General features: G+C 50.4%; 1 protein-coding gene across 1 annotated transcript in view; it reads right to left on the reverse strand.

The window, feature by feature from the left end:
* Positions 1-1311, reverse strand: part of LOC136384624 (neuronal acetylcholine receptor subunit alpha-7) — a 51046-nt gene extending 49735 nt beyond the window's left edge. Inside the window, exons 1-2 of the mRNA XM_066355013.1 lie at positions 1234-1311; positions 851-990 (exon numbers count right to left, since the gene is read on the reverse strand). Coding sequence (XP_066211110.1) covers positions 851-990; positions 1234-1279 — 186 coding nt within the window. The 5' untranslated portion in view covers positions 1280-1311. The remainder of the gene's footprint in view (positions 1-850; positions 991-1233) is intronic.
* Between the last annotated feature and the right edge of the window lie 22028 nt (positions 1312-23339).

Genomic DNA, 23339 nt, shown 5'->3' on the forward strand with positions numbered 1-23339 from the left:
TTCCATAAGACCCACCACGCAGGAATGAGCAGAGAGTCAGAATATACCAAGGCTCCCACGTACAAGTCGCTCCTTCACATAACAGGGGAGCCGCTCTGTGAAGTACCTGCCTCCCACCACCACACCTGCCCCAGAGCCCCGGGCCCCTCCAATGCCATTTCTCCAACCTAGCTCGGCTGAGGGCTCTATTTCCCAGCCTCTCCTCCCCTGACTCAAAATCCACATCCTATCTTCTTTCCTGTAGACCGAGCTCGATAAACAGCCATTTTTGCTCTTTTGTTTTCATTTCTAATTTATGGGGATGGCATGGTTCACCAAACTATTGAGTGGGTCAAGAAAAAGAAAAGAAGAAAAAAAAGTTGTAGTACATTTACATAATGGAATACTACGCAGCCATAAAAAAAAAGAACTGGAAATCTTACTTTTTTGCAAAGCCCAGCACCAGGCCCCCTACTCAAAGAGACCTACAGGCCACCAGCAGCAGAAAAGTCTAGAATTGGCTAAATGACTCCAAATATCAGTCTGCATGTCAAGATATTCCATATGTGGGACTAAGATAGGACCACTTGGACCCTGTTCTTGGTGGTTCCTGGCTAAGGATACTTGCTCCCCGAGTTTCTAAGCTGGGGGTGGAGGGGGGGGACAGTTGGCAATGAACTACCACGCACAGGTGGCTGGGGCCCTGGGACAGCTTCGCAGGAGGGGAAACTGAGGGGGTCAGAGCACCAGCCCGCCTGGCCTGGGGCCAGCCAGAGTGTCCCGGCCAGACCGCCCAGCCACTCATCGCTTCCACAACCCCCGGGAGCCCGCAGCGGGGAGAGGGCAGCCCTGTGGCCACGTGGAGACTCACCACGTCCATGATCTGCAGGAGGCTCAGGGAGAAGTAGACGGTGAGCGGCTGCGAGTCGTTGGCTACGGGCCTCTCCAAGGGGTTGTAGTTCTTGACCAGCTCCTTGTAGAGCTTCCGCTGGAACTCGCCTTGCAGGGACACTTGCGGAGAGGAGAGCCGGTCGGGCTGCTCAGGCAAGGCCGGCGGGGGTGCTCCTTAAGGTGCCCACCCCGCTTCCCCGCGATCCCAGCCACCGAACCAGTGCAGCCTCCCCCGGGCAGCCCCCGACGCCCCCGCGACCCCCAAGGCTGACGACCCCCCGAGCGCGGTGTGCGCCGAGCCGCCTGGGCTGCACCGCGAGCCCGCGGAGGAGGAGTGGAGAGCGGGGAGCCGCGCGGCTTTACCGTGCAGGAGCGATGCGGCCAGCGTCAGCCAGACCGAGCGGCGCATGTTGGGTCCCAGAGCTGTCAGCTGTCCGCGGGCCTGGCCGCCTGCAGCCGCCGCGCCGCCTCGCCAAGGCTGGGCTGGCGCGTCTTTAAACCGCCGAGCGCGCGCCCGCCCCGCGGGCCCCTCCGCTCCACGTGACAAGCCCCGCCCCCGGCCCGCGCCCCGGCCGGCCGACCCGGGAACCGCAGCCCTCGGCTGCAAGGAGGCGGCGCCCCGCGCCCCGCCTCCGGCTCCCGGGAGCCCGCCCTGCGCGCAGCGCGCCGCGCGCGTCCGGACGCGTCGGGCGCTGTCCAGGTGCTGGCGCGCTGTCCTTTGTTCCGGCTGCGCTCCCTCTCGTTCTCACCCCGAAGCTGATCTGGGACAAAGCCTCTGGGAGCGGAACCGGGACTATTCTGGGATCCGGTCCTCTTCCCCACTCTCCCACCCCCACGGCGGCTGGAGGACAGATTCCAGGAGACCCCGGCTCCCACAGGTCCCGAGGTCTCTCCAACCAGCAGAGACTGACCTGGGACGCCATCTGCTCCCTCCCTCCCTCCCTTCCAACCCTCTCCTCTCCCCAGATCCAGACGTTTCCTCAGCGTCGCTAACCTGATTCTCAGCCCGGTTCTGGAAGTGCCCAGCGGAGAGGCGAAGTCAGCCGGGGTTGGGGGGGCAGGGTGGGGGTGGAGGGCATTCTACAAGGGAGGGGGCCTGCATGAGTGTGTGATGGGATCTCCGGTGGACATCCTCTTTATGCGCCGTCCTCTGTTAAAAGGAGATGCATGTTATCGTAAATGATCCGATGTCATCATTTCTTATGGCTGAGTAGTATTCCATAGTATATATGTACCAAAGCTTTTTAATCCACTCGTCCTCTGATGGACACTTGGGCTGTCCATGGATGGACCTTGATAACATTATAAGGAGTGAAATAAGTAAGTCAGGAAAAACTAAGAACTATATGAATCCATACATAGATAGGACATAAAAATGAGACTCAGAGACATGAACAAGAATGTGATGGTGGGGGGGGAGGGAGATGGGGCGAGGAAGGAGAGAGAGGGGGTGGGGGGAGGGGCACAAAGAAAACCAGATAAGGCCCTGGCCGGTTGGCTCAGCGGTAGAGCGTCGGCCTGGCGTGCAGGGGACCCGGGTTCAATTCCCGGCCAGGGCACATTGGAGAAGCTCCCATCTGCTTCTCCACCCCCCCCTCCTTCCTCTCTGTCTCTCTCTTCCCCTCCCGCAGCCAAGGCTCCATTGGAGCAAAGATGGCCCGGGCGCTGGGGATGGCTCCTTGGCCTCTGCCCCAGGCGCTAGAGTGGCTCTGGTCGCAGCAGAGCGACGCCCCCTGGTGGGCGTGCCGGGTGGATCCCGGTCGGGCGCATGCGGGTGTTTGTCTGACTGTCTCTCCCCGTTTCCAGCTTCAGAAAAATACACAAAAAAAGAAAGAAAGAAAGAAAGAAAACCAGATAGAAGGTGACAGAAGACAATTTGACTTTGGGTGAGGGGTATGCAGCATAATCAAATGTCAAAATAATCTGGAGATGTTTTCTCTGAACATAGGTACCCTGATTTATCAATATAATAATATAATAATAATAATAATAATAATAAAAAACAGACAATTCAGGTAAGAGTGAAAAAAAAAAAGGAGATGCAAACGATTTCAGCTTAAGGGAAACTTGAACTCTCACCGTCTTGCTGGAAGGCAGTGGCAGGCTGTTTGTGAGCCTGGGAGAAAGTTAAGTGCCCAAGGGGATGCTCAGAGAGGACACCAGCCTAGGGGGCGGTCAGGGGTTCAGTCAAGTCCCAGGTGTTGAGGGTGGGCATGGTTCTGGAAGAGGAAGGGGGAGAGGGTCTCAAGGAGGGTCTGCAACAGTGGCCATTCGCTCCCAGCACGAGGGTGCGGACAACTGAGTACAGCGGGATTCCCCACGCCCAGAAGGGGGAGCTGCTGCGGGCCTTTCTACAGGCCCCAGGGCATTTGCACCTACCGCGAGAGCTCAACCACCGCTAGCCGTGCTTCTGAACTGCCTAAAGACTCTGGGATTCTTGGATGACAGCAAACACTAGGGAAAGGCTCACAAACAGGTGATTGCCCTTGAGTTTTACCCCAGCAACAGAAATGCACAACTGAGCAGTTGTTTAGTTTGGGGGGGAAAAAAGGAAAAGGGACAGCCTTGTCATGAAGTGTCTCCTAGCAAAGCTACACCTGTTTACCGGATGCACAGATAAACACACAGTCATTTACAGGCTCTGGTAACTGTGAAAGGGTCAGGAAAAAAGGAAAGAGGGAGGGGGAGGGAGGGAGGAAGGGAGGGAGAGAGGGTCCAGATAGGGATAAGGGTTCACAGGAGAGGTGACAACTGACCTGGGCTTGCCTTGAAGGATAAGGGGACGCCAGAACCACGTTTACTGGTGAGCAGTCAGACGTGCTCCTGGCCTCACCTGGCTGCTGGGTGGCACACCATCTGTGGCCACCCTTCAAAACACACAGAGTTGGCACCCGGTGAGGAAATGCGTACCCGGCCCTGGCTGCTGGCAGAAAGAGAGTGGGGGGGAAAGGGGGGGCAAATTAAATAGAGGAGGCAAAGGAAGCATGAGTGGGAAGATTCTCCGGCAGCACGCCCACTGACCACGTGACCGGAGTGCCGGCTGTCCCACACGGAGAGGACCCTTAAAGCCCCGCCTTCCGTTCCAGAGGGGTCTGAGCCCAGAGGGGCCCGGGGAATCCGTACAGCTTGAGTATGCTCATGGGGATCGTGTTCCTGAGAGCGTAAGTACTACCTCGTACCCCCTTGTACCCTGTGACGTCAGAAACCTAGAAATAAACCCCTTTTCAGTAGGACACCAGGTGGGTCGAAGTTATTTGTGCCTTGTGTTCTGCTAGGCACGGGGTTGGGGGGGGTGTCTACAAGCACAATGAATTATGCTGTTTCCAGTTTACAGCTCACGTGTGGAGAAATAAATTCCCATTCCTGCTGCGCCGGTAAGTGGAGCTGTGTGTTTGGCTATATCCACCCCATGTCGGGGCCCCGACTTGTTATTTATTTCATTTGTGAAATGAGGAAAGGCATGTAGGACATTTTGGGGAGTAGGGCTGACAGGCTCCTTTCTCACTCCCATTCCCAACCTTAAAAAAAAAAAAAAAAATGGTAAATGAAACAAGAAAAAAAAAATGAGTGCCTACTTGAACTTAGGAAGGCCGGGGTCAGAAACTAATCCAGAGTGAGTCACACACAAGCTAAACTGCAGCCGCAGCCCAGGAGAGCAGACCTCCTCGTGGGCCCCATGGATAAGAGCCTGGAATTTCAACGCACCCCAGGGAGGCGACTCGGCCTTGCGTCTGTGAGGGGCGGGGAATTGGAATGGATATAGATCCACATAAATTCAGAGCCTGGGCCCTGGCCGGTTTGCTCAGTGGTAGAGCGTTGGCCTGGCGTGCAGGAGTCCCGGGTTCAGTTCCCGGCCAGGGCACACAGGAGAAGCGCCCATCTGCTTCTCCACCCGTCCCCCTCTCCTTCCTCTCTGTCTCTCTCTTCCCCTCCCGCAGCCAAGGCTCCATTGGAGCAAAGATGGCCCGGGCGCTGAGGATGGCTCTGTGGCCTCTGCCTCAGGCGCTAGAATGGCTCTGGTTACAACAGAGCAACGGCCCAGATGGGCAGAGCATCACCCCCTGGTGGGCGTGCCGGGTGGATCCCAGTCAGGTGCATGCGGGAGTCTGTCTGACTGCCTCCCCGTTTCCAGCTTCGGAAAAATACAAAAAAAAAAAAAAAAAAAATTCAGAGCCTGGAAAAAATCCCCCCCTTCTATGTAAAAGGCACCAGAAAACCCTTAATTATGACTCTGGGAAATGAGAGAGGAAGCATGTTTTCTGCTTTGGCTCTGGATAGGGGACTAATTATACACACACACACACACACACACACACACACATATTTTAAATCTGAAATGATCACAGAATAATATTGAATGTCCAATTGGAATGAGAAAAAATAAGTTTGTGAAGTGAATGAAAAATAAAAACAACCCAGAAGGCATTGGGGGCAGGTGTGGAATCCAAACGGGCAACGACCCACATGGGTTGGAATTTAAGATATCCCCTGGAGGACCACACTCATAACCCGTCACAGACGTGGGACTCAAAACACTTCACTGCTTCCATGAACCTAGGCTCAAATTAAAAAATATAAAACACGCAAGGGAACAAGCCGTATGTGTGTATGAGGCAATAGTCGGTAGTCTGCCCTCTCCTGGGGCTGCAGGGCAGTAAAATCAGCTTGCGAGTGACTCACGCGGCATTGGTTTCTGGGTCCTGCCTGTCTAAGCTCACATCTGTGTTGATTTCTGATGTTTTATTTACCATGTCTTGATATATATGTATTACCATATATTGATATATACATATTATATATATTAATATATTACCATATATTTATATATATTATATATTAATATATATTTATATATATTACCATATATTGATATATATATATCACTACAAGCTGGGACAAAAGTAAGTTTACAGTTGTGAGTACATGAAACACAGAGTTGATCCTTGTATTAGTATTTCTTTTAAAAAAGTTTTTATCTATCTAGCCCTGGCCGGTGGGCTCAGTGGTAGAGTGTCGGCCTGGTGTGCAGAAGTCCCGGGTTCGATTCCCGGCCAGGGCACACAGGAGATGCACCCATCTGCTTCTCCACCCCTCCCCCTCTCCTTCCTCTCTGTCTCTCTCTTCCCCTCCCGCAGCCAAGGCTCCATTGGAGCAAAGATGGCCCGGGCGCTGGGGATGGCTCCTTGGCCTCTGCCCCAGGCGCTAGAGTGGCTCTGGTCGCAACAGAGTGACGCCCTATAGGCGCAGAGCATCGCCCCCTGGTGGGCAGAGCGTCGCCCCCTGGTGGGCGTGCCGGGTGGATCCCGGTCGGACGCATGCGGGAGTCTGTCTGACTGTCTCTTCCTGTTTCCAGCTTCAGAAAAATACAAAAAAAATTTTTTTTATCTATAAAATTAAATTTAAAAGGTACTTTATGATTTCTTAATTATTGCATTTGCATCATCCCCCTGCCATAGGAGCCACTGTAAACCTACATTTGCTCCACACCCTGTGTACGACGATTCCCACATAAAAGCTTCATGTATCTCCCCTACGCCTCCTACCTGATTAGGAACGGAGAGAGATACAGATACTGATCTAGACATAGAGGTGGCTCTCTCCTCGTTCTCTGGAGCCCCCTGCTGGATCCTAGAATTTGTGTTGTGACGGTTCAGCTCTCGTAGAGGCTGTCCATGTCCTGTCCATGACACAGGTCCCTGATGAGGGCCCTGCCCCAGTGTGGGAGTCGTCTATTTGCTTTACATCCTCACCTCCTTGTCTCTGAGGCGATGTCAGACATTCTGGCTCATGGGTAAGTTAACCCCACCGTGGCTTCTCCTTTGCATTTCCTTAGGGACGAAGGAAGTTGGCTAGCTTTTTTTCCTCTGTGTATTGGTATGGGGGAACATTCTTTCTTGTGAAGTGATTTTCAAGACCTTTGCCCATTTTGTGTTTGTTTGTTTGTTGTTTTTTTTCTAATCAGATCATCTGTCTTGCTCTTAGTTGTTTGTAGAAATGCATTCTTTTTTTTTTTTTTTCCCAGGACAAGGGTTCTTTCTCAGACCTATAGTTGTTTTGGAAAAATGCTGTGGCTTCGTTTTAGCTTTCTTCTTCTTTTTCTTTTTACTTTCTAAATTTTTTGATTTTTAATTTATTGTGTGGACATGGTTTCAGGTGTCCCACTCAATATAATACCCTCTCCCTACTGCACTGTGCCCCCCATGTTTCATGCAAAATCTCTTTCCACCTCTGTTTAACCTCCCTGTCTCCCTACCCTGACCTCCACCCCTACCATCCCTCTGGGGATTGCTACCCTGTTGCCTGGATCTATGTGTTATGTACCATATTTCCCCATGTAGAAGACGCACCCCTTTTGGAAAAATTTAGGGTCTAAAAACTGGGTGCGTCTTATACAGTAGTTGTAGTTTTTTTTTTAACTTGCATTTCCCGCTTTTCCACGCTTGTTTTTGCGCCCATTGTGGAAGACAGTGATGCGTCATCAGACACAGACGAGGACAAGCTCATGGATGGGAGTTTGGACAGTGATGAGGAGTGGTATGAATTTTATGATGAACAAAAACTGGAGTTCAATAACTTTATGTAATACTTTTATTTTTCAAATTTTGGGCCCCCGAATTAAGGGGCGTCTTGTGCATGGGAGTGTCTTATTCATGGGGAAATGCGGTATATAGGATTTCACTAATCCCTTCACCTTCTCTGATCTCATCCCTCTTCCCCTTCCCTCTGACAGCTGTCCCTCTGCTCTCTGTGACCCTGCTTCTGTTTCTAGTTTGTTCCTCAGTTTATTGTGTCCATTAGATTCCACATATAAGTTAGATCAGGGGTCCCCAAACTTTTTACACAGGGGGCCAGTTCACTGTCCCTCAGACCATTGGAGGGCCGAACTATAAAAAAAACTATGAACAAATCCCTATGCACACTGCACATATCTTATTTTAAAGTAAAAAAACAAAACAGGAACAAATATAACATTTAAAATAAAGAACAAGTAAATTTAAATTAACAAACTGACCAGTATTTCAATGGGAACTATGCTCCTCTCACTGACCACCAATGAAAGAGGTGCCCCTTCTGGAAGTGCGGTGGGGGCCGGATAAATGGCCTCAGGGGGCTGCATGTGGCCCGCAGGCCGTAGTTTGGGGACCCCTGAGTTAGATCATATGATATATATTTTTCTTTCTCACCTGACCAGGCGGTGGCGCAGCGGATAGAGCATCGAACTGGGATGCAGAGGACCCAGGTTCGAGACCTTGAGCTTGCCAGCTTTGAGCCCGGGCTCATCTGGCTTGAGCAAAAAGCTCACCAGCTTGGATCCAAGGTTGCTGGCTCGAGCAAGGGGTTACTCGGTCTGCTGAAGGCCTGCGGTCAAGGCACATATGAGAGGGCAGTCAATGAACAACTAACGTGTCACAACAACAACAACAAAAAAACAAACTAATGATTGATGCTTCTCATCTCTCTCCGTTCCTGTCTGTCTGTCCCTATCTATCCCTCTCTCTGACTCTCTCTCTCTTTCTTTGGAAAAAAAAAAAAAAAAGGAAGGACCATGCTAAACACTAGGCTGGCTTTTACCAGCACTGGGTCTGGGGGCAAGTCAGCCAAAGGCCCAGGGTTCCCTGAAGTCTACCTTCCGCTGCTTCTGTCTGCTGGGTGCTTGTTGGGGTCAGCCTCCAAAACAACCTCTGGTAGAGTCTAGAACCTGGGGCTATCCAGCGATAAAGGAGGGTGGTGGGTGTGGCTCCCACCCAAGGGCCCCGGATGTCAGTCTGTCCTGAACTTTTTTTCACAGACCTCAGTAAGTTGTGGCTATCAGGAGTCCAGTGGGTGTGGCCTCTGAAGCCCAGAGATGGGGTCTGCCCACAGTCTGGACACTTTCTACTGTGTCTACTGTGAGGTGGAAACATCAGTCATAGTCCTGGGAGAGTGTGTGGGAGAAAGCTCCAATCTCAACTCCAGAAAACTGAGTCACGGATGCGCCCCCCGCTTCCTGGCTGACTTGTCAGAATGGCCCAGTCTCCACAGAGTGGGGCAGGAGAGACTCCCGAGGGGCGTGTTATGCTGGTGGCGGAAGCCAGGCAGGTCCACGTGGGAGTCGGGCAGACAGTAGAGGAACTGCAGAGCCAGAGCTTTGGGCCGTTCCCGTTGAATAGATTCTTGCACCGGTGGATGAGCACACAGGTAGGGCAACCTGCTTCTCCGGCAAATGAACAGCAGAAATGGCCCCTCACAGTGGCGGGAAGGCAATCCACCATCCGGCATTCACCGGGCGGGCAAGCTCCCGCAGCCTTACACAGACTGCACACCTGTGGTGCTGCCCCACACTCACACATTACCCAGGCGAGGCGTCTGCAGCCAGGAAGCCAGAGAGCGTGCCTTACACAGCTGTCCTCACAGGGGAGCAGCTGCTCTCCCAGGCTTCTGCCACACAGAGGGAACTCCTCCACTCAAGAAAGACGGTGACTGCACTATGGAGAATGACTCAACACAGGGGTTCCCATGGCTCAACACAGGGGTTCCCATGGCCTTCCCCCCCCTGCATCTCTCCCCCCGGGGGGCCACCCAGTTCACACTCTCCTCATGTGACACTCTGGTACTCTCAGCCTTCCACTGCCGGCTCCCTGGGTCACTGGCTGTGAAGGAGATTTTCTGTGCTGGCCCTTTAAGACGGACCCCGAGTCTCTGACATCTCCCACCTCTTTCTCTGGCAGACAGAAACCTCAGCTCTTTTCACCACCACATGTGGTGTGGGCTCCTCTTCTGGGTGCTGGAGCTCTAGGCTGGGGTGCTGGGCCTGGGGCTGAGGACCCTCCCCTCTCAGGAAGAACCGCCCTGCAGCCGACATGTCCCTGTGGACCCTCCACCACGCTCACTCGTTTCTGAGGAGGGGGGACTGCTCTTTCCATGTCTCCACCCTTCCTAACCAGTCTCAGTGTGGCTTCTTCTGGGACTCCACGCTTATAGACCCCTCTTCATTTAGTCCTAAGTTGATTTTTCAGGACACTGGTTCTTAAATTCTGTTATAACTCCAGTTTGGTTCTGGGAGGCAGCAAAGTGGACCGTCCATCCACCTCCTCTGTCTCCATCTTGGAATCCTCTGAAATGCAAGTCTTCACCTCAGAATTATACACGAGTGTTCAAATGATGGCGCCAACGCAATCTAAATAGCTCCTTACCACCTACTGAACTACTTTTGTGTCTATTTTATTTCATCTTCACCAACAGGTACCATTGCAAGTGAAGTGTGTGAAGAAAGCCTTTTATTTTATCTTATCTTATTTTATTTTTGCATTTTCAGACTCCAAATCAGTAACAAGACTTGGAAAGCACCTCCAAACAGTTTATATTACTCTTTTTAAAACTGGTTTTATTAAGGTGACCAATCATCCTCCTTTAGGGAGGACAGTCCTCCTACATGTCCTCTTTTTTTTTTTTTTTTTTTGTATTTTTCTGAAGCTGGAAACGGGGAGAGACAGTCAGACAGACTCCCGCATGCGCCCGACCGGGATCCACCCGGCACGCCCACCAGGGGCGACGCTCTGCCCACCAGGGGGCGATGCTCTGCCCCTCCGGGGCGTCGCTCTGCCGCGACCAGAGCCACTCTAGCGCCTGGGGCAGAGGACAAGGAGCCATCCCCAGTGCCCGGGCCATCTTTGCTCCAATGGAGCCTTGGCTGCGGGAGGGGAAGAGAGAGACAGAGAGGAAGGAGGGGGTGGGGGTGGAGAAGCAAATGGGCGCTTCTCCTATGTGCCCTGGCCGGGAATCGAACCCGGGTCTCCTGCACGCCAGGCCGACGCTCTACCGCTGAGCCAACTGGCCAGGGCCATGTCCTCCTTTTTGATATTGGAAGACTCATCCGTAAAGGTCTGTATTCGATCAATGCAGAGTCAATCCATTGCATGTGATGTGACGTATTTGTTTCTAAATGTTTCTCTTTTCTTACAATTATTAGTAAAAATTAATAGGCATGTAAGCATAATGACAATATAAAATATTACAAATGTTTTATTATGCATTTATCATATTATAGTGTATTATTGTTGCAATGAGTAAAATGTTTCTTTTATTTATGATATTGTTTTTTTCAATTTATTTTTGTCCTCCTTTTCATTGTAAAAAGAGTTGGTCACCTTAGTTTTATTCTTCTTGGGTGTATTGAGCACCTCCCTGGAAGCTGAAGTCAGCGAGAGAGAGATTTGCTTCTGCCCTGCAGTTTCCACATGCTTCCGGGAAAATATTCTTAACTCACTTCTTAATTCTAGTAGGGTTTGTTGTTGTTTTTTTCTATAGACTCAAAAGAAAAATATCCTCAGTCATAACAAATACCAAATCAAATAGTTTTGAACTTTTCCTTATCAACTTTCTTTGCTTCCGTTTCTTCTTGACCTAGTTCACTTGCTGGGGCCATCCAATTCCATCTTCGGTGGACATTAGAGCTCATTCCTGATCTCGGACAGAAGGCCTTCAATAATTCACCATGTGTCCGCTGTCTGGGACGTCTGTCACAAAGGACCAAATGCTGGCTGGCTTCACGCACAGGAATTGATTGTATCACAGTGCCGGAGGCCACAAGTCTGAAACCAGAGTGTCAGCGTGTTGCCTCTGAAGTTCTGCATGGAATCTTTTCTTGTCTCTTTGTGGGGTTGGGCGGTGTTGTCACTCCTTGGCTTAGAGCCGGGTCACTCCAGTCTCTGCCTCCATTGTCACGTGGTGTTCACCTTGCGTATCTGTGTCCACACGCCCCCCATCCCATAAGGACAGCAGGCATTTTTGACTAGGACTCACCTGAATGGTCTCGCCTTAACTTTATTATATCTGCAAAGACCATATTTGTTACTGCTATTTACTCTTTTTTTTTCCCTCCTTTATTTCTGGCACCAAATTTAGTTTTTTATGTTTTTTTTTTCAATTTTTCACTTCATCTAGGTTTTTATATTTAGTTCTCTATAGTCGTTCATAATATTCTTGTCAATGAATGTTATTAAATTACTTTTAAAATGTATATCACATCAATACTTCTCCTTCCATTATGAAAAAGCAAATCTCCATTAATAATTTACCATTTTGTTTTTCCCTGGGGACTCTTCCTACAGAATCTTTTTTTTTTTTTTTGTATTTTTCCGAAGCTGGAAACAGGGAGGCAGTCAGACAGACTCCCGCATGGACCCGACCTGGATCCACCCGGCACGCCCACCAGGGGGCGACGCTCTGCCCATCTGGGGCGTTGCTCTGTTGCAACCAGAGCCACTCTAGCGCCTGAGGCAGAGGCCACGGAGCCATCCCCAGCGCCCGGGCCATCTTTGCTCCAATGGAGCCTTGGCTGCAGGAGGGGAAGAGAGAGACAGAGAGGAAGGAGAGGGGGAGGGGTGGAGAAGCAGATGGACGCTTCTCCTGTGTGCCCTGACCGGGAATTGAACCCAGGACTTCCGCACACCAGGCCGACACTCTACCACTGAGCCAAACGGCCAGAGCCCAGAATCTTGATTGAATCAAGTTCTCACCCAATTGTCATCCACTAAGAATTACTAGCTTATTTTCTGAAGTAGCTAATTTTCTTTTTTTTAGGTCTCATACTTTCCTCTTTATTTTATTACTGTCACATGTTAGTAGAACAAACCCTTCTAAGAAAAGGGGACACAGGCCCTGGCCGGTTGGCTCAGCGGTAGAGCGTCGGCCTGGCGTGCGGGGGACCCGGGTTTGACTCCCGGCCAGGGCACATAGGAGAAGCGCCCATTTGCTTCTCCACCCCTCCCCCTCTCCTTCCTCTCTGTCTCTCTCTTCCCCTCCCGCAGCCAAGGCTCCATTGGAGCAAAGATGGCCCGGGCGCTGGGGATGGCTCCTTGGCCTCTGCCCCAGGCGCTAGAGTGGCTCTGGTCGCGGCAGAGCGACCCCCCCCCCAGAGGGGCAGAGCATCGCCCCCTGGTGGGCAGAGCGTCGCCCCTGGTGGGCGTGCCGGGTGGATCCCGGTCGGGCGCATGCGGGAGTCTGTCTGACTGTCTCTCCCCGTTTCCAGCTTCAGAAAAAAAAATTTTTTTTAAAGAAAAGGGGGCATGGACATTACCTGTTGAGACCTTCCTTTCTGAACGTATCTCAAGTGAGATTGATAGATTGGTTTGCATTGAAGATAAGGTTGGGAGCCACGTTTTTGTAGGCAGGTGAAGTTCTCTGACATATGGGTGGTGAGGTTTTCTTTCTTTTTTTTTTTTAATTCAGTGAGAAGTAGGGAGACAGAGAGACAGACTCAGACTCCCGCATGCACCCTGAGCAACTCATGGTTGTGAGATCAAACCATGGGAAGGGAAGCAATGCACTGCTCATCTGGGGATGTTGCTCCGCTGCTCAGCATCCAAGCTCTTCTTAGCACCTGAGGCAGAGGCCATGGAGCTATCCTCAACACCTGGGGCCAGTGTGCTCTAATGGAGCCATGGCTTCAGAGGGGAAAAGAGAGAGAGAGGGAGAGAGAAGTGAAAGGGGTAGGGGTGGAGAAGATGGTTGCTTCTCCTGTGTGCCTTAACCAGGAATTGAACCCAGGACAGCCACACACTGGGCAGATGCTATACCACTGAACCAACCGGCCAGGGCTGAATGGTCAGTTTCTTGTCATTCTCTGTTCCCAATCCAGAGACTCCTGCCCTGAAGTTCTGAGATACCTAGTATTACTTCATCTTTATTTATCTTCTCTTCCTATCTGTTGTCTTTTCTTTCTTTCTTTCTTTCTTTTTTTTTTTTTTTTTTTTTTTTTGAAACTTTAATTATTTGCTTGTTGGGCCTCCCAGATTGATATTTTTTTCCCCCTTTATAGTTGATCTGTTTGTTGTTTTACTCTACACACTTGAAGGATACATCCACTTCATCTTCCAGCCCTTTTACCAAATGTATTGCTTTCCCCATCATATTTGTAATTTCCAGGAATTCTTGTTCTCTGAAGGCTCTTTAAAAGCATCCTGGTTTGAGTCCATGGATACAATGTCCTCTGTTCTCTTCCTTTGCCTCGCTCCCTGTGGGCACTTAGCGCCCTGGTAGAGCAGAGACAGCATGGACGGTCCTTCAACTTTGCTACTTTTAAAAGTTCCTAACGTTTTATTAATTGACGTCATCTTGTTTGCTCTGTTCTTCTGCATAGATGCTGTGTTTTTCCTCTTTATTCTGATACCAGTAGGATGTTTAAAGGAAAATTCTTTTAATTAAAAAAAGAAACCTCTATATATAATATTTACGTTAATTTCCTTTCAGTTGCTAAATATTCTGTTTACTTGCATGTTTACTTTTTTTTTTAATACACCAGAAACTAGTCTATCTAGTCAGCTTCTTTCTAGTAGCTAAATTTCATTTTTATAATAATTTGGGGGGAAATTTTTAAAAAATAATTCTTTTTTATTTTAGTGAGAGAGAGAGAGAAAGGAACAGACAGGAAGGGAGAGAGATGAGACGCATCAGTTTGTTGTGGCTGCATTTTAGTTGTTCATTGATTGCTTCTCATATGTACCTTAATAGGGGCTCCAGCTGAGCCAGTTACCCCTTGCTGAAGCCAGCAACCCTGGGCTCAAGCCAGCAACCTTGGGGTCATGTCTACGATCCCACGCTCAAGCCAGATGAGCCCACGCTCAAGCTGGCAACCTCAGTGTTTCAAACCTGGGTCCTCAGTGTCCCAGGTCAACGCTCTATCCACTGCGCCACTACCTGGTCGGGGAGAAACAATTTCTTTCAGTCTGTTCTCTGTATCTACGAGTCTGTTTCTATTTTGTGTTGTTCTTTTATTTTGTTTCATGGGGCAAAAAAAAAAAAGGTGAAGGGATTAAGCGTGGAAAGAAAAACTCAAAGTTGGGCAGAGTGTGGTGATTCCGACTTGGAGATGCCAGCAGATTAGGGGCCAGGGGGGGGTGGTTCTGGGTTAAGGTGACCAGTGAAGAGAGGAGTTGTGTGATCTTATGGGAGCCAGTGAGGCGAGGGACAGCTCAGAAGACAGGTGGGGAGAGTCATCACCGAGCCGAGCAGCTGAGATGAGTCACGGTGGCGGTTCAGTTAGGAAGCCCAATCAGGAGGGTGGCGAGAGGATCTTCCAGGAAAAATAGCAGAAAGAGGAATGAGCCCCAACGCTTTGATCGCAAGCGGCATGGCCAGCCACAAGTCCGGTTTTCCCAGGACCACTGCGTTTCCTGGGAGCTGGGAATGTCAGGACTGAACCAGGCCATCCCGGGGCATTCGGGGATGCTTGGCCAGCTCTGGGGTTTGCAAACGACTGGCAGTCACTACAAAAGCAGAAATGGGTGATTCGTTGACTTGCATGCAGGGTCAAGCCATGGGGAGGGAAGCGCTAAACCCAGTCGTGAAAAGTCCCAGGAAAAGGGATAAATATGCCTTGAGCTTTCAGGGGCTTCACTAACTTTTAAAATGCTTCCATTGATCTGAGAGAGAGAGAGAGAGAGAGAGAGAGAGAGAGAACTATCAAGTCAACTTTCCACTTAGTTGTTCTATTGATTGCTTCTCATCGGCGCCCTGACTGGGGGTCGCACCCGGGACCTTGGGGCACTGAGGACGATGCTTTACCCACTGAACAACCCGGCCAGAGCTGGGATTTCACTTTTATGAACATGAGAATCTTTTGAAAAATACCCATGTTCAAACCCCCCCCCCCCCCGCCCCGTGATTCCCAGCTTATGGGTGGTCTGCGCCTGGGCTTTGGATTCAGTATATTTGGAAGCCTGACCCCCCATGAAGAATAAAATAAAACTCATGCTTCCCAAATATGCCTTTCCATCGCAACCTGTCTGGAGCATTTTTTTTTTTTTTAAAATACTGCCTCCAGCGTTGACTTCTCTAGAGACTGAGGTTTTGAACTGATAGGGTGTGGCCGGTGCTCCGGGCGTGCCTTTGCCTCAGCAGGTGGTTCAAACCCGGCAGACAGATTTGGGACCCACCCCCAGGGCCTCTCCCAGCGTGTCTCAGGGGCTGGAGCAGGACAAGAGTAACGACTCGCGGGTATTTTCATCTTCAGATGAGTCCACAGGAGGCCGTTTGCAAACCCTGCGAGTTACTTGAACGTCTGTTCTTGGGATTGATTCCACCAGGATAGAGAGAGAGAGAGAGTGGGTGTGGTGGGGGGGGGGTGATTAGGAGATTTCCAGAGGTAACTGGGAAGGGAACCTGACCAGAGACAGAGGCCAAGTCCCCCAGGATCTTCTGACTTGTCCCCACACTGTCATTCATGGCCACGTGCTTCTGACTGGTGTGCTGTCACTGTCTTGGCTCTGGTAGGTAGATACCAGCTGACCTTTGACATTACACCGTGCTCTGCTTTTTTTGTTTTGTTTTGTTTTTTGTTTTTGTATTTTTCTGAAGCTGGAAATGGGGAGAGACAGTCAGACAGACTCCCGCATGCGCCCGACCGGGATCCACCCGGCACGCCCACCAGGGGCCACGCTCTGCCCCTCCCGGGCATCGCTCTGCCGCAACCAGAGCCACTCTAGTGCCTGGGGCAGAGGCCAAGGAGCCATCCCCAGCGCCCGGGCCATCTTTGCTCCAATGGAGCCTTGGCTGCGGGAGGGGAAGAGAGAGACAGAGAGGAAGGAGAGGGGGAGGGGTGGAGAAGCAGATGGGCGCTTCTCCTGTGTGCCCTGGACGGGAATCGAACCCGGGTCCCCCGCACGCCAGGCCGACGCTCTACCGCTGAGCCAATCGGCCAGGGCCAGACCATGCTCTGCTTTGATGACACCCCCCCCCCTAAAATAAGGATGACGACACATCTTGGAGATGACCTATATAAAGTAGCTGGGATGCAGGAGAAAGTATTAGCGTTTCCCTCCTTCTCTCCTCCAGGGACTTCTTTTAATGTCGGGGCCCTTTCTGCCCTGGAAGACAAAAACCCTCACCTTCTGTGCTCTCCGCGTGCCCGAGCCCTGCTTGGCCATTCCCAGACTCGTCTTTAAGACCAGAGCGGCTCCGGGACTTAACTTCTCAAACTCTTTTTGAAGTCGCAGTCTCAGGTGATCTGAATCAGCGCTGGAGTTTCTGCTGAGGGGGACGGCGAGGGCCCCCCCACACTGATGATGCTCACCTCCTGCCGATGGAAACCCAGGCTGGCCGGCGAACAGCGTTTTTTCAGACATCATGACTTCGCAGATTGCCGATGACATGATTTATTGAGAGTTGGGGAGAAAAGAAAAACAACAGTGTGACGAAATGATTCTCTGATGTGATGACACCAGGTTTTGTGTAGGCATCTGGGAAACAGACATCAAAATTTATAGCCACGAGGCCCTGGCCAGTTGGCTCAGTGGTGGAGCATCGGCCTGGCATGCAGGAGTCCCGGGTTCGATTCCCGGCCAGGGCACACAGGAGAAGCACCCATCTGCTTCTCCACCCCTCCCCCCTCTCCTTCCTCTCTGTCTCTCTCTTCCCCTCCCGCAGCCGAGGCTCCATTGGAGCAAAGATGGCCCGGGCACTGAGGATGGCTCTGTGGCCTCTGCCTCAGGCGCTAGAATGGCTCTGGTCGCAACAGAGCGACGCCCCAGATGGGCAGAGCATTGCCCCCTGGTGGGCGTGCCGGGTGGATCCTGGTCAGGCACATGTGGGAGTCTGTCTGACTGCCTCCCCGTTTCCAGCTTCAGAAAAATACAAAAAAAAAAATTTATAGCCATGATACTAATTATATATATATATATATATGTAATTTGCTCATTCTCAAACCCATGCCTAAGAGCCAGTTGTAATGTGATCAGAGGAGAACAGAGTGTGTCCAGGGCTGCAAGACGTCATGTGGACATGGTTTCTGCAGAGAAAACCTTCCTGAAGTGCCAGCCTGTTGAAAAGGTGGCAGCCAGTGGTCCGCGGGCGCTAAGGTGAATTTTCAACTTGTCCCTTTTAAGTCAAAACAGATGCTGCGTAGGACGTGGTCGGCATAGTCGAGTGTCCAACAGTGAGCAGGGGATGAAAGGAAGGTGGGTCTAGGTCGACTCAGGGAGCCTCGGATTTTGTGATTTGATTGCTCACCTTGGCGATGCTTATGTGCACATAAGAGGCTAAACAGAAAGAAATTCATTCGGCAATTAGAGAGAAAAGCTAGACTCTTACGAGGAAAACCAAAAAACACACTCCAGGAGGGACACAGGCCACACCAGAAGTGACTGGAAACTCCCATGTGTGCCTTTCTCGCCTTCCTCCTGGGCTCTGCCCCCCACAGACACAGCCTAGAATGGGGCGAAGCCTGGCTGCACCTGACCTCTGTTCTCTGTCCAGGTGCCGGACAGCAATCCAGGGAGAAGGTGGGGTCAGGTTCCCGCCCTGGCCACCTGTTTGGGGATAGCAGTGGTGGCTCGTGTTAAAAGGGGACAGTCAGAAAAGCCAGGGGCGAGTGAGGGAGTCTTCCCCCATGATGGGCACGCCCAGTGATGGCCACGCCCAGGATGGGCACGCCCAGTGATGGGCATGCCCAGTGATGGCCACACCCAGTGATGGTCACGCCCAGTGATGGCCAAGTCTGATCTGTCTGAAATGAATATAAGGAATTCAGTTTTCTTTTAATGAGTGTGAACACGGTATACCTTTCCTTGTCCCTTTGGGTTTAATCTGTCTGTCTTTATACTTAAAATTAGCTTCTTCCAGACAACATATAATTGACATTGGTTTCGATCCACTGCGCTATTGCTTGTTGTTGACACTTAATGTGATTATTGGTATAGTTGGAGTAATAGATTGCCTATTTGTTGCTAAATTCTATTCATTGCCTTGTTTTTTATTTCTGCTGGTTTCATTCGTTTATTTATTTATTTATTTATTTATTTATTTTTGAGATAATTTTAGACTTAAAGAAGAGTTGGAAAAAATAGTAGAAAGTCACAGAGTACCCCCCTCACCCAACCTCCTTTTATGTTAAAATCTTACATCAGCCTAAGACACTGATTATAACTAAGACATGAACATTAGTTAAAAACAAGTAACTGGAAGTACTATTTTGAGCCTCCAGGGCAGCGTATCATAAAATCCCTTCCCTCCCCTTTCCTGCTTTGTAACAACTTTCTCCCACCATGGGAATCAGTCGCTCTCATTCCCTATAATGTATTTTACTTGCTTGTATTGCACTAGCACACAGGTAACATAGTTTCAGAGTTCCTAATCCAGCCCCTCTGGGAAACAAGTCTATGAACAAAGACTCAGGGTTTGCTCGTTCCTCTTTTCTGTCCTTGGCCTGATGGCGTTCAGTCAGAACTGGAATTTTGAGCTTACTTTGTTTCTTCTCTTTTCTTTCTTGCCCCTCGGTATGTTGAAGTCATTCCTTGATACTATAGTCTGACTCATTCACCACCATCTGGGTTCAACCTGTGCCACCCATGCTGGTTGATTTTAAGCCATTACACACCAATAAAGCTCACTTTCTGTGACCAAGGGTTCTGTGGACAATTCTGGCCAACGAAGAGTGTTAACTGCCACCATTTCGTGTCAGCTTTTTCGTAGCAACTGGTCAAATCATCCCCAGAGCTCTTCCGAGCTACCCTTTTATACAACCCCTCTTCCAATGCATGACAACCCCTGGCCTGCTTTCTTTCTCTATATATACACATTTTCTATTTTTCAGTGTTACACAGATTGAATTATGCAGCAGGTCATTGTCGGGATCTTTCTCATTCCACTCAGAAAAATGCATGGAAGAGTCATCGTAGTTTTGGCTTGCGTGAATAGTTTGTTTCCTTCTGTTGCTGAAGAGCATTATATTTGCTGTAGGTATCACAGATTAAACATGCATTCATCATCCCAAGGACATGCGCATATAACCTTTGGTATGAACATAAATTTTCATGTCTCTTGAAGCAACACCATGGAGTCAGACTTTGGGTCATAGTGTAGGTATATGATTCATTTCACACACACACACACACACACACACACACACACACACACGCATAATTTTTTTTTCCCCCAGTCTAGAACAGGGACAGACAGGCTTTAGAACAGTGGTTCTCAACCTTTCTAATGCCGTGACCCCACAATACAGTTCCTCATGTTGCGGTGACCCCAAACCAAAAAATAATTTTGGTGGCTACTTCATAACTGTAATTTTGCTACAGTTATGATTCGGAATGTAAATACCTGATATGCATTATGTATTTTCCGATGGCTTTAGGCGACCCCGCCTGGGTTGCGACCCACAGGTTGAGAACCGCTGCTTTAGAAGTAAAGGAAACAAGGTCTAGTCATAACAACTGGTCTGGTCCTAGAAACCTGCTCTGTCCTTGGGCAGAGTTTCAGTGACCACATCGGGCCTCACAGGGTGACCGGTGATCAGCTGGACACACATCTCTGTCTCCCCCCTGCACCTGTGTCTGCAGAAGCGGGAAGAAAAACTCACGCCGAGGCACTGGGAAGCGAGATGGCCTGGGCACATCAGGGATGTTGAGGACTCTTTGAAAGTCAGAGATGAGACAGAAGAAGACACCGCCACAGCCTCCGGGAATGGGGAGAGCGTTGCAGAGAACGGGGTGGGGGGTGGGGGGCTTTGTCAGTCTGGGCACCCAGATGGCAGCACCTGTGTCAGCTTGCTCCCCACCCCCCACTCCCACCAAACCTGGGCTTTCCTGGAAAATTCAGGAGGGGTCATTATCTCTGGTTCATTATCTTTCAGTGCAGGAGTCCCAGACATGGCAGTCCGCTGGGCCCCTTCCCGCCCTGACCCTCTCTCCTCATGAGGGGGAAAGAGAGGCAGGAAGACTTGGGTGTCTCCGACTGCTGTCGGCTGAGAACCCAGGGACAGTCCTGATTTAGAACACACGGGATGAACGCAGCCAACCATCCCACGAGAGGCTTTGCTCTCTCCCTTCTAAAAGCACGAAGGAAACCGCAGGGCGTGTCTATCCCAAACGCTTTCATACGATTCGGTTCCTGCTTCTCTCTACATGTTTAGACTCTCTGAGCTTTGAATGGAGCCGCCCCTTCTCTGTGGATGGAGGTCGGCGTTCTCTTCTTGCCTCTGTATCTGCACCCCCCTCCCCCGCCTCCCCATGGAGTGGGTCCATCCTAGGGAACCCTCATGCAAAAGGCCAAGGTCTCTCATCCAGCTATTGAAGAGGGTGACGGGGACCCGTTTCCCTGGACGGAGAGAGCTCGCCACCTGCTGGCTGCACCAGGAGACGGTCGCACTCGGCCAGGCTGTGGCGTTCAGCCCTGGGGGACCTCTCTGGCCCTGTGCCCAGTAGGAGATGAGCATGCACGGCGTGTCCCTGGTCTTGGAGTTAGGTTTTGGCATTGTCCCCTGGCGCCGGGCCTGCCGAGCTGGACGTTGCACGAAGGGTGTGTGATCGGACATCCCCCCGGGCAATGTTGCAGAAGGACCGATATAATATAATGGCTGTAAGCTGGGTGGGTCAGGGAAGATGCAGAAACAGGTTCTATTAGCTTCTTTTCCTAAAAGTGCATTTAGCTTTGCTCTGGTCTTAAAGCCAAGCAAGCAGGAGAACAGCTTCCCTCCACCTGTCTGTCTGCCTCCGTCTTTCACAACCTCTCCCTCGCCCGGACTTCCCGACGCGCAGTGTGAACCTTCGGCCATTAGGTGGCGCCACAAAACCACCTTTTAGAGAGAAGCGACTTTGACCTTCCTCCTGGGAGGAGAAGGTCTCCTCTTCCTGAAGGTCCACCGATTGTTGCCCAAATCACTATGGAAAACCACAACTCCAGACACTGGCGATGGGTGGCAACCGCTTTAAGAACCGCTGAAGGATTTTTTTCTTCTTTTTTTTTTTTAAATCAAAGTCTTGGCTTCCCTGGATAGAAAAATTTGTCACATACAAATTCAAAAGCAGGTAATGATTTGTCCTTTCAGGACAAAGTGAACTTACCCCACCTTGGGCACCCTGGTAAAGGGAAAGGTAGTATTTATTTGGTGAATGTTTCCTAAGGCCAGGGACATGTGAGTGACATCTCTCCCTGGAGCCATTCTGGGCTTTAGTGTAGATCCCCTCCCTACTCACCTCTGTGGGTGTCATGAGTGCATCCATTGGAGGGAGGGGAAAGAAAAGAAAGAAAACAGAAATCTATAGAATACAAGGGTAAAGTGACCTCGTCCAGTATCCACTCCCAACCCTGTGTTTACCCCTGAGGTTGTACAGTGGACAAGAGAGGGGCGTGAGGCTGGACAGTTTCATACATTCCACCCTTGGCCTGTCTTGGAGAAGGCCTGCTGGTTTTTCGATGCAGGAGGGAATAAAAGACCTGACCTCCTACTTGGCCTTCTCGGACACCCACTCACGTGTGGGGGAGCAGTGGTGTCCTCTCGTCCCAGCTTGGAGAGAGGGCATGTCTAGGCTCAGCAGCAGACTGGTCTGTCGAGGGCTCGGGGCTGCTGGGGTCTCAGTGGAGTTTGTCCGAGGCGGGTGGTGTGAAGGTTGGACTACCTTCTGTCTCGCTGGGCTGCCGGTTTTCTGGTTCTCTGGGTGCAGAAAGCACTGGGTTTCTCCGTGGAGAGTAAAAAGGAACTGGTGCGATGTGGGGGGGGGGGGTTGTTGTTGTCGTTGTTGTTTTTGTTTTAGTTCAAGCAAACTCTACGGCAAAGGATCCAAATTCTGTGAGCTCGGAAAGCATCCTCCGACTTCTGCTGCTGCACCAGCTCTCCGGACACATGAACGAACACATGTGAGAGGACGGCCCAGAATGGGATGACAATTCAGAGACGTCTCTCTCTCTCTCTCTTGAAAGAGAGTTCACATTTTAAAGAACGGCAATGACTCATCCTGTTGACTTGGTTAGAAATCAAACGAAGTGGGGGTTTTTGTTTGTCTTTTGTTTTTGTGGTTTTTTTAAATGTGTGGGAGAAGGAGGCTGCATCTGTCGCTGGTAAAAGAGCACCAGAAAAATAGAATAGGAAGGATTCATGGAGCAGCAGGGCGGGGCTGGAAGTTTAGGAACATCCAGGTATGATGTCTTTTCTTTCTTTTTTTTTGTAAATTGTGTACTATGCAACCCAAACCATGAAGCATTTGAAGATAAACCCACAGCGTGGGGGGGGGGGGGAAGCATCCAATTGCAGTGAACGGGTCCTGCAGTCTTATATATTGCACGGTGATTAGAAGTTGGAGTGGGGGGGGGGGGGAGGGACCTGCAAACATAAGAGAAATGTTTCTACACAGAGGAATGGTTTCCTCGTACACGAATTAAACCATCAGGATATTCTGATTCTCTGCATCCTGGTTACCGATTCATCGGTAACAAACCTCCCCCCCCAAAAAGTAAATAAGATGCACCTTGAATAAGCATATCCACCGGTTTTGACCTGTTGCATTCCTCTAAGTTTTGCACGACGAGATAGAACGCCAGGACCTCATCCAAAGTTGGTGTTGGCTTTTCTCTCACCCAGCTTTGCCCCCAGTGTTGGGCATATCCCCAGTTGCAATCTGATAAGCCCTTCTGTGTGAGAGAGAGAGAGATCTTTTCAGTTCCCATTGTTACTTTACACATATCTCTGCCCCCAAAGAGAAGGGTGTCCTTAG

This window comes from Saccopteryx leptura, chromosome 13 (genome assembly GCF_036850995.1).
Source record: "Saccopteryx leptura isolate mSacLep1 chromosome 13, mSacLep1_pri_phased_curated, whole genome shotgun sequence".
In the NCBI taxonomy this organism is placed as follows: Eukaryota; Metazoa; Chordata; class Mammalia; order Chiroptera; family Emballonuridae; genus Saccopteryx; species Saccopteryx leptura.